Below are 17,112 nucleotides of genomic sequence, written 5' to 3' on the forward strand. Positions count from 1 at the left end.
TGCTTCACTTGAGCTTCTGCCATGAATGCCATTCATGGTGGGCACCTACACGCTCCAATCCACACTGATTTTCGTTTCAGGTATTTAACCTTGGTAAAAATTAAGGTTGTGACAAGAGAATTGAACACCATCAATCACTCCTTACAACTCGTGGCCTTTCTGAAAACCAAAGAAGAGACAACAAATACCACGTTTAAGACACAAGAAAATGATTTGACCATTCCTTTCTGCAGAGTTTTGCAAACATGGAGGCAATTCGTCAAAAACACACTCAATGCTCTTGCTATTCCCTCGACTCATTCTTTTGAGTCCTTTTGAATGCAACCACGTGCACAAGATACCAAAGGGTGTGTGTGCCTACATTTCTGCCCATGGAGTCTCAGCTCTATTGCATCGAAAAGCAGCGCCAAACAAAGCAAACCTTGCCCTCCCACCACCCACAACATCCATGCGCATGGCAGGGAGTTTGGTGCTCCTTGTGCCAACATGTTCAACAATTAAGGCAGACCTGTATCAATTGAAACCATGACATCAAGTACACACTTGACAAATGGCTATGAAACCTAAGACACACGTACACACACACACACGGAATGCAACGGCTTCAAATATATATATGTGTGTACATGTATATATATGTGTGTGTTTGTATTTATATATATGTGTGCGTGTACACGTATATATAAATATATATATACACATATAAACACACATATCTACAGATACATGCATACATTGTACTTAGGTACCTCTCCACACACATATATACATACACATATGCATTCAATCATTCATAAACAATAAACACTCATCCATATATTTATTTATACTCTCAGTTCTTTCAATTTATATCAACCCCAAGAACCAGACCACCTTCTCAGTCAACTAAATGTCCACAGCAAGATACACTGCATGGCAGTGCACGAACGATTGGTCAACAGGAATATAGAGAATAGAGATGGTAGTTGCCTCACTTTCACACCAAACGCATATGCACACGCAGAAACAAACAATCGAGCATATATACACATTTTCACGCACAGCCCAAGTAAAAACAATAAGAACCATGCACACGTCCCAGAAGATGGTGCAACAGAAGAGGAAAAGTATTATACATATATGTGTGTGTGTACATGTATGTGTGAGCATATACATATATATATATTATGTATATATATATGTATATATATATATACATATATATATATATTATATATACATATATATATAATATATTATATATACATATATATATATTATATATACATATATATATAATATATATATATATTATACATACATATATAAATATACATACATACACACACATACGTATACATATACACATACATATATACACACACATACATATACACACACAACAAATCTCTGCATATATCAGCACTCAGATGCATCGAAGAAGTCACTCGTTCCCAACTTTCCACTGCAGGCCACACCTTTGGTCATATTTCTTTCCTTTTCTTTCAAGTTCACAACAACTTGCAGGAGAATGTAGTCATTGGTACCGAGGGGCAAGATGAAAAGAAGTGCCCACTCAGCGTGCACAGCTTCCCACAGTGCACTCTCCCCCTCTTTTCCTGCCTCATATGCTTTGGCTGTACAGAATACGCCAGCACCTCGAGTGTGGCTGCAGCATGGGAGACCTTGGAAGCAGCAGCGACGCCATATGCACCATGCAGTCAAGCAGTGGGTTGGTGGTGAGCATGGAAAGGAGGAAGTCTGTGGGAATACTAGGGGAGAAGGGTGGAAAGGCAAGAACATAAATGGGGTTAGCAGGGAAAGGAGTGGGAAGGGGGAGTTGAGAGGGAGAGAGAAACAGAACTAACAGAGGCCCCCCCCCCCATCCTTGTGCACTCCGCCCAACGCAAACTCTTGGGGTGGGTTCACCCTGAGCACTTTTCCGATCAGCTGAGGGTGCTGACAAGGCAGGCTGCACTTGTACACATCTCTCTCCTTTTATCCATCCTTTGCGTTGTATGACAGCATGTGTGAGCTCTCCTTTGATGCATCTGGCCCCCTGCACGCACACCTGTCAACAACACACAAGTTAAATTGTCACACACACTACATATGCAGACACTATGCCAGAAAACCACCATGGGTGATAATTGGATCAATCCATGAGGTAACTTTAACATTTTAGGTTCCTCCCTCATACCAGAAAAAGAAAAGAGAATTCAAAATTCAAATGATGACTACAGGGTCTCAATCAAGAGAGGTTGATAGAGATTGAGTATTTCTTGCCACAATGTATTTGATAAATGACAATTTAGAGGCAAGGCCATAAGAAAAGAAATCATCAATGTAATGAGTTAGATTATACACCCATGATATGGTAATTTACTGCAATCAAAGTTACAAAATAGACTGCAATGCTCTCTCTAGCAATCTCAATAATACAACACATGCTTGGTGTCCGGAATCTCCAATTAAATATGAAAAAATGAAATTAAATGCAACAACAAAACCAAGGGAAAAAATATTTTGAATATTTATGAATCTAGTACTCACTTAAATGTATTGCAAAATATATAAATAAACCTAGTACTTGAATATTGTCACTTAGTAATTATGCAATCCTTCCGTCACAAGGGCTTTTAGTTAAATACATTTATGAAGCTGCATTTGGCTTAGAGTCACTCAAACATGAATTTTTGAGGTGTTTCCACACTATCAGAGTTTGAAAGTACCAGGGGGTTATCGCAAAACGACATGAAAACATCTTAAACTCAGAAAAAGAAACTCCAGTTCAAACTAGAAATAAATTTTCGCCCTACTTAGAAAGCAGGTGAATCAATGTAAATTTTACGAATGAAATGATATTTTTAGGAATTTATGCAAAATATAACCCTTCCACAGCTGAGAGACTAGTATAAATATTCATGCATAAGTCTGAGCTGAAGTATTCTTGTGACAATTTATCATATGTCATTGGAAATAATACAAAGAGTGGATTCAGAAGCAATTTAAAACATTGGGTTTTCTTTAAATAAAAAAATTCAAATGAATACTGCATTTTTGCTCCAGCTTAATGTGCATCCACCTCACCAAGTAACAGGGGCTTGGAAAATCTTACAGCCACAATGACAAAATGATTTTGCTGATTGATACAGACTAAACACTAAAACATTCCATCCAGAAGTATATCATAGGTCAATTCATTCATGGAATCCACTTATTAAGGTAGATTTTGGATGGTTCCTACTCAATTTTGCGCCTTCTCCCACCTTGCTTGCTCTGCATTATTTCCTCTCATTCTTCCGTGCTTTCTCCCCCTTCATCCCCTTAAACACCCTGCTCCCCTCCTTCCTTCAATTGTCACTTTGTCTTACATTCTCCCCTTTACCACAGCCTTCAGATATCCTTCAATCCCACCTCTTGAGTCTCCACCATTCACTTTTTTGACTTATTTGGATTTTACCTAACAACTTCCTCTTTTTGCACACCTTCTGTTATATTTTATTGTTTCACTTAGTCTTTAATACACCTAATTTTTTCCACACCTTGACATCAGTCGTCAATAATCTACACCTATTTGTGTGTGTCTAACAATAGGTTTCTAAGCCATACTGTGATAGAGCTCCTTATACAGGGGGGTCCATTAGTCCTGTAGGTCAATTAGCATTTAAATATAGTTCAGTACAGGCAACCAATTTGATCATTCAGAAAGTAGATAACCCCTGGAAGGAATAATTTATTTACTAATCAATATTACTTTTCTTTGTTTATCCTTCATTTTGGACAACCATGCATGGTCACTGCTTCAGCTAAAACCCATTACCTTTGTTGCAGTAGCGGCATTACTACAGGAGGAGGAGCGGAAGTATTACAGGAGGCAATCGACAGACCATAAGTCATCATCACCATTATGGATGCGTGGGTATTTGGCAAGGGTAGGACATCCAGGGAATGGTGCAGAGAAACCAGGCACTGGCATTAGCCTACTCTTCTGATAGGTACCCAGGTGTCCACAGTTTAATATCCACTCCAATTTATGGCATACTCCACTATGAAGAAGTGATTTCTTCACACAAAGTGAGTCATGGATGCCACTGAAAATTCCTGCCACCTTCCACCCCCTCAATTCCTAGTTTCTTTAAGTAGTAGCATAAGTAGTAGTTTTAAGGGGAGACAGCCGGCAGCTGAGGTCATTTGCACCATTAGGGATGGACAGGAAAGGATGAAGGGGGGAGAAAAACCAAGCGTCGGCATTAGCTTAGTCTTTACGAAAGGCGCCAAGGGGTCTGCAGCTTAAACCTCCCATCCGATGGATGGCGTACCCACTCAAAGTGCCCTCCACAAAGCACCTAAAGTAGGGATCGAGAAACCACTGATAAATATTCGAAGCCACCAGGATTCGAACCCGGGGAAGCCAGTGCAATAGCCACCTTCTCGATCCCTTCTTTATGCAGTATTCACTGAACATATGTACGAAAATATGGGGACACTGTTGCATAGGAACTTTGATTACTTGGGGAGAGGTGTGTATGGTCACATTGTGTGCTCCTTCCCACCATTTACCAGGAGACCCTACCTTCTATCACATCATACGGGAAGTGAGGGTGGAGAGCAATTGCTTCCCTTATCCTTACTCCAAGGGTCGAATATACATACAAGAGATATAGAAAAGGAAGCAATGACAAAAATTCTTAAGGCCACGAAATGAATGTATTAATTACTCACATTTTTATCACAGAGTTGAACACACTCATCTGGACGGTCACTCAAAGGCTACAAGAGAAAAAATTCACCATTAAAATGGGTAAGTATACACAAGACCAGGAAATAAAAATGAGCCAATTTTATGTGATATATACCACAACCACATAATCACTATGAAAACATGTTACCATGAGTATGTTTTGCCATTTCTAAAATCAGGGTATTATAAACAATGGAATGTGAATAAATACTTATTTTTTTCATTTTCACACCATAGCAAAGAAAATAACATCTTTCTAAAAGAGTAAATAATTGTATCAATTATGCTATCTTGAAAAAAAAAGAATTTTTCATCCTTCTAAGACCATTTACTTTTTGTTTCAATTCCAATGATCCACAAGATTTACATGCCACAAAAAGATGAACTTCCACTCCAGGAGAAATGAATCAAACTGGCATACTAAAATAACAAAGCAACACAGTCAACTAATAGAATTAAATATAAGCCCATCAACATCCACCCAATATTGCCCATAAATGGCTTCAATCATATTTCCAGGACAGGTAACAGATTATTAAGGTTTCTGGCATTGGGGTAAACAATATAAATCACTTATCACCCATTGAAACAATGTTTCAGGGTACCACAAGGTAGCATTCTTGGGCCTTCATTATTTCTACTATATATCAATGATTTGCCTAGATATATTGAGAATAACAACATAGTTTTGCATACAGATGATACAACTCTGGCCATGAACCACAAGGACCCCAACTTGTTGCAAGCTAAGCTTAATAGCTCATTATTGCTCTGGGAAAAATGGTTTTAGGTTAACACATTATTGCTCTGGGAAAAATGGTTTTAGGTTAACAAACTATCCATAAATGCATTAAAAACAAATAATATTCAATATAAAAAAGGAAAGTCCCTCAGATAGACCTCTGCTTAAAAGGGCAAACCATAGAAAAGGTACAGAGCACCAAGATTTTAGGTTTGTCTATTGATGAGTCCTTGAACTGGGGGATTCATACCAATGGCCTCTGTTCCACTTTTCAATAAATCCTCCAAAGAGGATTTATTCTATGAAATCCTACAAACATTGTAGATTTAAATATACTAAAAATGGTTTACTATGGTAACTTTCCGCACATATGAGCTGGAGAATTTTTTTCTAGGGAGCATCACCTGGCTCCTGTTGAGTTTTTATGATGCAAAAAAGATGTATTAGGTATATATCAAAATTAGCGCCATGGAAAACTTGCACACCTCATTTTAAACAATTGAAAATGCTAACTTTACCTTCTCTCTACATTTATTACTTATGCATGTACATTAAGGATAATATGAAACAACTAATCACCAATGCTCAAGTACATAGGCATAATACTCGACAGACTGTTGATGCATATTTTTTTGCCACTCTTCTGCTATGTATAATAGGAGTCCCTTTCATATGGCCATCAAAATTTTCAACTATCTGCCACCAGGCATAAAATCTGCTCCTTTTAAGGGTACATTTAAGAAATATCTCAAGCAATGTCTGATAAAGAAATGCTATTATAGCGTGGAAGAATCTTTGGAACACTGAAACAGCTGATTGTTTGTTCTCTGACTTTTCCTATGTTTTACTTTGTGAAGTCCTGGGACCGAAAAAATGTATTTAATATTATTTTTACTTAAAAGGAAAGGAAAGAGCAATTTCTTCTGGGCCTTATCTGCGAGAATGATTTATGTGGGCTTGGTTACTTTAATTGATGGAAAAAATTGCCTGTATTGTCAAATTCCATACAGAAAACTTGTTCATTAATTTTGTGGTTATCTACTAATATTATCATTATTAACACAAAACCTAGGATTGAGTTCCTAGCAAGTTATTTACATGACTAGGTTTGCTATAATAATACCGAGAACCCCTCATTTGCACTTTTAAGGGGGACACAGGAAAGTGTAATTGCGAATGAATCTCAAAGGAAATCATAACCAAATGTTCCATAATTGTATTTCAATTACTTAATACGTGATGGGTCACCGAAACCTGGCAGAAAGAATTGAACAAACAAAACTACCATAATTGAAGACAAAATTTACTTTGCCGCTAGAATTCTTCCTTATAACATATTAACCGTGCATGTGTGTACTTATTATGACTATTTTAAAAAATTAAGCATTTACAATTACTGTTGAAAGATGAATACACACAGGAAAACTTAGCCCATACCCAATTTTATGATAAAATATACTACAAAATTGTATACACAATAATTATTATTGGTAATCTACTGGTTAAGGTAGGTTATGGATTGACAGAGACTACACAACAATGCATTCCCTGCCTTTCCAAACAAAACACAACATAACTTCCAAAACTACATTAAACTCTTCTTCAGTTCTGCCTATTTCCTTCCTCCATTCATTCTGACCAACATAACTATCCTTTTCCTCCCTCCTCACTTCCCTAACCTTCTACCCTCTGTGTATGTAACACAGTCTTCAACATCCCATTGCCAATCAATATGTTTTACATCCATCTCCTTATGATTTCTCCTAACAATCCCTTCTCCTCACCTACAATAGCCAGGACTTCCTCATTTGTTTTCCTTTCTGTCCACTTCACCTTCTCTATCCTTCTCAATTCAATCTATTAAAGGCCTTCCCGATAATTATGAAACAAACAAGTAAATACTGATGATATTCTAATTTCCCTCTCTATTAGTGACTTCATCACTGCTATGGCATCATGTGTGACTCTACCCTTCCTAAGCTCACGCTGATCACCCCCTAAGTATTCATTTGGCCTCCTCTCCATCCTATTATTGTAGTTCCATTTTAACTGGATGAAAAATCATAAGTATTTTCCTGAAATCCTCACATATGGCCTTTGCCTTCTTTGGGATGGGAACTAACAATGATTTGATAAAATTTTTGCATCCCTGGAAGATTAAAACTGTCTTAAATACTCAAGTTCATAAAACTTTTTATTTACATTTAATAAATTTATACTTTTAAACCAAATGGTCAAGATCCTTCGTACATTTTTCTATAATTTTCTGTGACCACCCATGTCAGGATCTCTTGAGTGTATGAATGTACAAGTCAACTCTGCAAAATGATGATTGTGTCTTCTTATGACACTGTATTTCTCACTCAATTGTCTGCCGATTTAAAATGTCTGACCTCACTATTGTTGTACATAATTCTTCACTTCGTCAAACAAATAAGTGATTTACCAAAAACTCGAGATGAACAGCAGATATTCATAAGTTCGAAAAACAAGAGAAAGATAGTTGCAAAATAAGGGCTTGGGAGTTAACTGCAATTTTAACCTTTTGACCTCAATGAAAAAACTAATGATTAAATGGCCCAAATGACCTCTTAATTAGTTACCTTTATGGCGCGCACAAAATTTTATGTGTGCATGTATTACTCGAAATGCTTTTTTAAGGAATCAACTGAAACAATATATTTCATATTTAAGCTTAAATATGATTCGTGTGACCTCAGTCTTGTTTGCCATTGGCAATGGTTTAAAAGCACCAGCCATTATTTTGCTTTTAATCATTAGTCATAAATTTCAGGATACTTCAAAATTACAAAGGGAACAAAAGAGGATAAGTTTGCATTTAAAGGATTGAAAAACCATAAGGAAAAGAAGAACATGAGATAAATAAAAGGAAAATATAAATTTTGGGGCTGTATAATCGAGGCTTTACTTTAATTTGCCCAGTTCTGACATGCCTGTACAGAGGAACCTCGAGTAACAAGCACCTCCCATACCGAGTAACCCAGGTAACGAGCAAAAATAATGTTCCCGAAAATAACTTGCTTAACAAGTGATTTCTCGCATAATGTGTTGAGGGGAAGGGAAATCTCTGAATAATTGCACACCTACTACTTCAGTTTGTGTTTAGCACTCATTCCACTAGCATCTTAGTGTCACTAGTGATCACACATTTTTCCACAATGGTGTCTAGACATATTGTTTATGAGTTTTTGTGCAATTTTCTATAATATTTTGTGAATGGTTTTGATAGATATAGATAATAAGAGAGTAAAATTAACAGTAGAAATGAAATAGGTGTTAGCAAAGCTGATTCAGCATGCACATCAACAATTTGCATTTTCTTCAAGAATAAGGAGATATATACTTCCAAGATAGTTACAAGAATATCTACACAATAGTTATGCATTCTTTAACATGTTGAAAGGTTGCTTTCCACAAGGATAAATGAAAAGCAATTGCAACACAACACTATTATCACGAATATCGTTAGTGACAAGGGGAGAGTGATTTTTGCCATGAAAGTACTGAGTCCGTACAATAAGTATTTTGACTGGTTCGCTGTAGCTTCAACGAATCGGTAGGTGGGGGTTCAACTGGTCGGATTGGTAGAGGGGTCCCCCACCACTCAGGCGCACTTTAGTTCAGTCGCCTCCAGGCATGCATTGAGACAGGAGGTGGATTTTAGTGACGTATGATTGTGGTATCATCGCACCAGCATAGAGTGCAACGTCGAGCAATGCTACGCCGTGAAAGTTTTGCGTTACACTCCGGAAATCCACGCCAGAGACTCTTGAACTCATTAAACAGGCTAATGGGGATGATGCCTTAAGCAGCACAAGAGTTTTTGAGAGGCAAAAAAGGTTTAGGGAAGGCCGGGAGCTCGTCAACCTCAAAGAATAGCTCCATCAAGGCCGGGAACTCAAAGGATAACGATTCGACTCCATTGAGGCGGTTTAGCGGTGATGACAAAGGCTCTCAACAGTATTTCGTAAAAAGACTTCCAGCAGGCTTTTGACAAGTGGCAGGGGCGGCTGGACGAGCGTGCTGAACTAATTGTATCGATGCAGGAGGAATGTATATTGAAAATTATTAAGTAATTGTAATGATAACTGCAATAAATTTTGATTTTTGGAACCAGCCCCGATACTCATTGTACGGACCCTGTATTTAAGGGTAGCCATGAGTGGCTTCAGAAGTTAATGAGAAGAACTGTTGCAAGCTCCGAGTCAAAGGGAATAGAACTTCAAAGGTCACTTCAAGAAACTCATAGATTCTGTGGGTTACCTGTACAGAGGTTCCACTGTACTCTCAAGAATTTAACAGTTTTAAAAATATCAAAAAGAACAATGGGCTCATGTGATTTAGTCATGACGATTAACAGAGAACTTCTGACAAAGCAGATGTATTTCAGTTTCTGGATACCGAAAATAATATTCAGCAATCAAAGTTCAAGGTATCTACCATTAACACTCATCAATAATCTTAGTCATAATCTTTTGTTTGATAAACAAAGAAAGTTCAAGTTAACTTGAACAGACATTGATTGCATGGGACTCCCTGGGAGTCTGCGAAACGCATCAGATGCTTTGATCCCCCCCATCTGGTGGAGGAATGTAGTCATATTAATTTACATTAGGTTTCCACAAGACCAGAGGTGAATAATAGGATTTGTTTTACAAGATCACTTCATTAGGATTTATAATGAAGATTATGACCTATGTATCAATCATGATTTTAGGGGTCAATGAAAAGAAGAAAATACTTTTTATTCTTTAGTAAAAAATTAAATCGATCTGACCAACACAAAAAGGAGCAAAGATATGAGGATTGTTAAATGAAAGTTGTAATAATACCCCATGCCTATTTGTTATATGCCCATTGAGAGGCAGTAAAAACTCACTTCCGACATTTTTAAAGAACCTACACCACAAAAAAACCTTTTGAGCTGATAAAATGAACTTTGTGCATCACTTACATAAATCACTTCTGTAGTCTAAAACATATTTCCTCATCACTGAACTTATCTCAAGGATAGGACATAGGACAATGTCACCCCAACTTAGATTTTCAAAACCAACGAGGGTCATTCCATGTTGAATAAATTATTCGCGACTCATATTTTCTTTAAAAAATTGTTCTTGCATATGCATACTTGAGTTATGATGATATTATTTTTTACAACAACAGCATTTATGCGTGGGTGGTAGCTTTTATGAATTTTCAATTTCATTATCAAAGCAACCACCTCATTAGAGAGAGAATTTTCTTGACAAAAAAATAACATTTTTGGCCAGCAACCTAAGTCGCTAAGTATTAGTGATAGTAGTAGAGTTGGCTTTATTAGGGTGAGTAGACATTCAAGGTAATTTAACAAAACAGACAGTCAATCTATTCTTAGTGAATAAAAAAACAAAGTTATACGAGGGGGGACCCAAAAATAAAAGGAATGTTGTTATAGATTCTTTAGTTCTCAATATATTTACATTAAATTTTGTTCATCTTCAAAGTATTCCCCATTAACCACAATGCACTTCTCCAAACAATGCTCCCATTATTCAAAACATTTCTGAAATTCATTTATCGGGATGTCCTTTAGGCCTTCCAGTGATTTTTGTTTTACCTCCTCCACAGTGTCAAAACACTTTTCTTTCATGTCCCTTTTGAGTCTGGGGAACAAAAAGAAGTCACAGGGAGCTAAATCCGGTGAGTAGGGTGGAGTGAACAATCGATGTCAAGCTGATTTTTGTCAAAAGCTGCATCATAGAAAGGGCAGTATGAGCCGGCGCATTGTCATGATGGAAGAAACAATCGCCTGAGTGCCAAAGATCTGCCCTATCATCCTTCGCATTGAACTCCATAACACTCCAGACATCTCACAGAGTTGATCAATGGTTCTGCGATGGTCTTCACGAATGAGGGCATTGATTGTTTTGACATTTTTGTCAGTTCTTGATGTTGAAGGGCGGCCTGAACGGGGTTGGTCTTCAATTGACATTTCACCATTATTAAATGTGTAAACCACTCGTAGACTCTGGTTTTGCTTAAGGCAGCTTCTCCATTAGCAGTCTTGAGCATTACAATAGTTTCGGTGGCCAATTTCCCCAACAGGAAACAAAATTTCACTGCAGCACGTTGCTCTTGATAATCCGATAAATTCTTTTCCACCACCACTAACTCTCATTTCCACTGACTCCATCCAGTGAATTGTCCCATGTACTGAGCATGTGACTACCCTGGTCCTTCCATGCAAGAAGCACTACATTTTGATTCCTACAAACCATCACCTCTCCTTTCTTTAGCTAGGGATGTTTGATTACAGTGGCATTGTCTTATCCACTGGGCATTATTTCCCTTGTCAGGAGAGTTTAATCCTTGAGCAATTCCCGTGCAAGGGTTATACTGGGGTGGTACCTGTCAGTGAAGAAATGATAGCCATGATCTAGGGCACAAAGTTCTTCAATTTCTCATAGAGTTCTGAAACTATTCTGCTGGTGAAAGGGTGATTAGATCTCACCAAGGTGTCAGGTGTGATTCCACCGTAATAAGGAACAAATGAATGCACATATCTACAGTTGGAATCTGAGAGGCCACATAAACTAATGCCCCACTTTGTTGGTGAGATGAATTGTATCTTTCCCTTGAAACAAATAACAGCCTGATCAACAGATATCTCCCTTCCAGGAGAGAATCTCTCCCTAAATTTCATTTCCAGTTGCAACACAAGAGTTTACCTTCTCCATTCTAGTTCACAAGTTTTTACTTGATTTTTCATTGTTTTCAAGTCCAACATCCAAAATATTTGGAGGAACCTCTTCCTTTTGAAAACAGCTCGAAGTAATGGTGTATGACTCTGCAAGAAATCCATGGACCAATAACTCTGCAAGTTAGGTTGATTCAATATATCCTTAGTACTCCTCAATGTATATTTAACATTACACTCCAAAAGGCCTTAATTTCCTTGACTGTCTCTTCTTTCCAATTATCCCAAGTGGATCGCTGAGCGATAGTTTTTTCTAACTAAATTTATACCTAGCATATTCATGAGTCTCACTCTTTTGTTGGTTTTCAATGCGTCAGTAAAAATAAAATGAAAAATCCATTAGAGTGGCACGTTCAGATGAAATTTGAGGTCTAATGCACAACCGACCAGTTGAAAAGGAAGTTCTTCTTGGCTTTTAGTCATTTTCAGATACAGCATTCCATTTTATTTTTCTTGTTTTCCACAAAAAACATCTTTCTCACTCAATGTTATACCCGATTTCACAATAGTATCACCTATAGCTCCAACACACACTTGAGTCAACAATTGTGCATCTTCGTTTTGTCTTCACTGTCACTGCCAGTGCATTCAATCTGATCTTTTGGTGAATGCAGGGACGTTTTCCTTTCCGTTTATCTCCGATCAGCCTCAAGTTCATCATCCCCATGCAGAGATCTGAGATCTCACTTTCAACACTATAATCTTTTTCAATAGGTCCCTTTATTTTCAATGTTAAATTTCTCATCACTGCTTTCAAACTCTTTGGAAAATTTGATAAGATTGCTTACTTAGGGAAGATGATGCAGGCTTATAAAAACCTGCAAAATCCTACAAGGAACTTCAGAAGACCTCCGAGAAAAGGTGATTTGTAAACCCCTACTTCCATATCGAGATTAGTCCGAATCAAGAGTATATGTAAAGGCTTCTTATCAAAAGTAGTTGATGTGGGCTAAAACAGCATAACTCATCACACGCACCTTCCAACTCAACATGTTGACTACGCAGAATGCATAGAAGTAATAGGCAATTAACTGAAGGGAAAAAGCAATAACAATCCAGAAAACAGATATTAGCAAGTGTCTGCTATGGTGGCGATATTGGTCCAAGATAGCATTGATGAGTAGGTATATTAAAGATACACATTCTTTATTTATAAAATAATCCATGTATCTATGTAATAATATTTCCCTGATCCTGACGGCATTAAGAGAATTAATTGAAAAAACCCAAAATACTTCTTTCCCAAGCATCGAAACTGTGTCAAGTGTGAATTGACGTACAAGCTGGTACCGGCACTAGCCGTGTCCAGTCTCATTCAACAATGGAGTACCAAAGGTTACTGGAAGAAATCAACACTTTTCCTTGGAGTGAACACTCCTCTCACGATCCCCACAAAAAGGACTGCCAACCCATGGAAGAAAATAAATTAAGGTGCTTACGCGAAGGGGAGCGGTTTTGCTGGCGTGCCACGGGCGGTGCCTGAGGGGAGTCTTGTTGCTGCTGCTGCTGTTGCTGTTGTTGGGGCGGTGGTTGCTGCACGGGTGCCTGCTGCTGCTGAGGCTGCAGCCCGTCGTGGAAGAGGCTGTTGCTCGACGATTCCATCAGGCTGCCGAGCATTCGAGTCCGGTGGCTCATTGAGTTCGATGAGGACGATCCCCCACCGCCCGCACCATGGTAGGGGAGTGAGGGCGTGGATCCCCCAGGGGGCTGTCCCCCCCCTCCACCACCCCCTCCAGGCCCTCCCCCCTGTGGGGGTGGAGTCCCTTCTGGTGGTGTGCAGTCCAGGAAGTCCCAGATAAGGATTGTGTCATCGTGAGAACTGCTCACGATTTGGAACTCATCAAACTGCAGCCGGAACACCCGCCCCGTGTGCTCCTGAGGAAAGATGCAGGGCACACTTAAGTAGAGCAGATAAGCAAATGTGACGAGAGGGAGCCAGACTTTCTGAGACTCATCAGGATGGATTCCAAATGCCATGAACACATCTGTACTGTCAAACAAAAGGTTTTACAATGCCAGAATTTCATGTAAGTGCATCATTTAATTATGTAGGGTAAGGCTTGCCACACATTTGTATTTCAAACACAATACAATCTTGCCCTGGTCTCACTAAAGTCACACTTCATGCCCTTTCTAGCTGGTAAGCACAGTTCTTGTCGATAGGTCAACATGATTCACCATCCTAAACAATATACACAATTTTCTTTGAATAAATCTTTTACAAAATGTATTTCTTTTGGCATGGGATGCATTAATGTATTTTACATTAATTTGTTTGGGAAAAATTATCTCTCTTTACGAAAGAGATTTTGGAATGAATTATGTTTGATGTGCAAGGTTTCACTGTATATTATGGTATATGCCAGAAGTGCGTTCCTGAACATAGCTGCAACATTTAGGAATTGGAAATCACCCATGAGCATTCCCATGCTTGCCACCATATACTGAAAGGGTCAAGATGTTGTGGGCTGGTAGAGACTGAGCTGAGTTGTTAGGGCTGATCTGACAAGGGCAATATTGATATGGAACATCTCCATCAAGTCTCATCACTCCCTTTGAAGCATCTATAGTATGTGCGTGCTAGATTATCCACGCTCACACCTTGTCCTCGCTTTTCAATGATTTTACTATTCATTTCTATTGTTATTTTTATTCTCTTAAGGTTGCCTTCCTGCATCTTTTCATTTGAAAACATTTTTAAAACTATGCACAAAAAATTATTAAAATTGACACAAAAAAAATCACAAATAATAGGTCTGAATGCAATTTAGGGAAACTGGGCGATCACTGGCAACACTAACATGCAAGCGGAACGACAGCTAAACACTAACTAAAGCAGTATGCACACAATCATTTCAGGAATCCTCTTCTTCTTGTCACTCATTATGCAAAAAGTGGCTCATTATGTGAGTCGCCTTTCTAAAAAAAATTGCACTCATTATGCAAATAACTAACGATGGAAGGTGCTTGCTAAGCAAGATCCCTTAGTAGATCACACTAAGTTATTATAGACAATAAATAAGACACGAAAAATTCTAATATTTTTTTATTGCAATAACAGTGCAATGTTAAAAATAAAATTTGAGAATAAAATGTAATGGGATTTGCAATTTATTCTTACCCATGCTGTGATTAAATTTTATCACACCTGATGTGATATATCTAAATTTCAATAATTTTTAATTATGTTCAAGTGAAAAAGGCAGAATATATGTATGAATATCAATATCTCAAAAGATAAGTGCTGTCTGTTATGGAACAGGTCCGGAATACTATTTAAGCATGAGTAAACTGGATGTTTTGACAGGCATTATGGTTTTGATTTTTACCCCAAAATAGTGTTCCCTTATTTCTTTTGCTTTTATCTGTTTCATATACTCCATTCACAAAAGTAGGTCTACAATAAAATACGTACATTTTTTCGAGTTCAGTTTTATGGACCAAGGTTCATCCACGATACAACAAGATTACCAAAATTAGTTTTTCCTTGCTCATGAGCATTTATTTGCACATATACTTCATTCATAACCTTTCAAACTTTTTGGAGAAGCATACACTATATCTGTAGAAACATACACACAGACATTCATAGAAACTGAGAGACATGCCTGCACATCGATTCGCATGTGCACAGATGCAAATGCATATTCATACAGAGAAAAATCACAGGTACACTAGCAAATATACACAAAGAGGCACTGAGACACACACGTGTACAGGGACCACACACATCATTCTTCTATTATCTCCAAAAATAGATCATAAAATCAACTAATTAAATAAAAAGTAGATTTAGCTGCCAACAAGAGGACATGCGCACTAGTGTGGCAGGTGATTAATTTAAAATTGATAATTTTCCACGAAATAAAATTTATTACGACTGGTTTCAATGTAACTTCATCATCATCAGATCACCAGATGATGATGTAGTCACATTGAAACCAGTCTTAATAAATTTTATTTAGTAGAAAGTTGCCAATTTTTAATTAATCATGGTATTCCACCATATCACGCCTGAAACGTCTCTATTTATTAGAGCAGGTGATAGTGACAAATTGATATGGTCATAAATAGCATACCACCAAGGTCCTCAGACACAGCATGCTGGCAGGAGCCCTTGGATCCAAAGCTGCTATCAAATCCCACACCTTGATTTTGCTGTAAGTCAAAAGGAAAACCTATATCATTATACAACACCTTCATCACCAAAATGTCCATCCAACAAATCCAACAAATGCCAACGAGCTAAAATTGGAACTGACATTGACGTTATAAGACCGAGTTTCCACAAACTCCTACAAGGAGTAAACTTAGCTTTAGATACCAAAAAACATGGTAAAAATTGAAATTTGATTTCATCAATCACAGCAGCTTGTAAACATTCCAACACTTTGACAAAATCACATTATAACCTATATAACTGAATTTAGTAGTGTACTAAGTGCTCAGGTTTATTAATCATTTGTTGACGATTTTGATGCTCAAATGTATGAATTCCGTTAAAAAAATGGACTATCACAAGTATTCAGCCAATGCTGCATACTTTAACTCAACTGAAACAGAACAAACGGGGTCTTTTACTGTTTTATTAATCACAAATGCAGTTGGAAGTGAGAAACTTCAGCCACTAATGGTTGGTAAATCAAAGAGCCCTAGGTGCTTCATAGATGCAAAAGCATTGCCTACTGGATGCGCAGCAAATTCCAAAGCGAGGCTGGCCTTGGAAATATAATATGATCAGCTTCTGGATGATAAATGGGGTCTCAGAACAGGAAAATTCTGCGGCTTATTGATCAGTGTCCAGCCATCCACCAAATGCACCCTTGAGAAATTTACAGCTACAATGTTTTCCTGCAAACTGTACCTGTGAGCTCCAACCACTGGATT

At 37.8% G+C, this 17,112-nt stretch overlaps 1 protein-coding gene across 1 annotated transcript in view; it reads right to left on the bottom strand.

The window, feature by feature from the left end:
* Nucleotides 1–357: 357 nt before the first annotated feature.
* slmb (beta-transducin repeat containing E3 ubiquitin protein ligase slmb) overlaps nucleotides 358–17,112 on the bottom strand; it is a 38,392-nt gene continuing 21,637 nt past the window's right edge. The window contains exons 9-15 of the mRNA XM_071591727.1: nucleotides 16,305–16,383; nucleotides 13,665–14,100; nucleotides 5,091–5,143; nucleotides 4,705–4,752; nucleotides 1,909–2,050; nucleotides 1,439–1,751; nucleotides 358–508 (exon numbers count right to left, since the gene is read on the bottom strand). Coding sequence (XP_071447828.1) covers nucleotides 358–508; nucleotides 1,439–1,751; nucleotides 1,909–2,050; nucleotides 4,705–4,752; nucleotides 5,091–5,143; nucleotides 13,665–14,100; nucleotides 16,305–16,383 — 1,222 coding nt within the window. The remainder of the gene's footprint in view (nucleotides 509–1,438; nucleotides 1,752–1,908; nucleotides 2,051–4,704; nucleotides 4,753–5,090; nucleotides 5,144–13,664; nucleotides 14,101–16,304; nucleotides 16,384–17,112) is intronic.

The sequence above is a fragment of the Hetaerina americana genome, unplaced genomic scaffold (assembly GCF_022747635.1).
Source record: "Hetaerina americana unplaced genomic scaffold, ioHetAmer1.1.p SCAF_5, whole genome shotgun sequence".
NCBI lineage: Eukaryota > Metazoa > Arthropoda > Insecta > Odonata > Calopterygidae > Hetaerina > Hetaerina americana.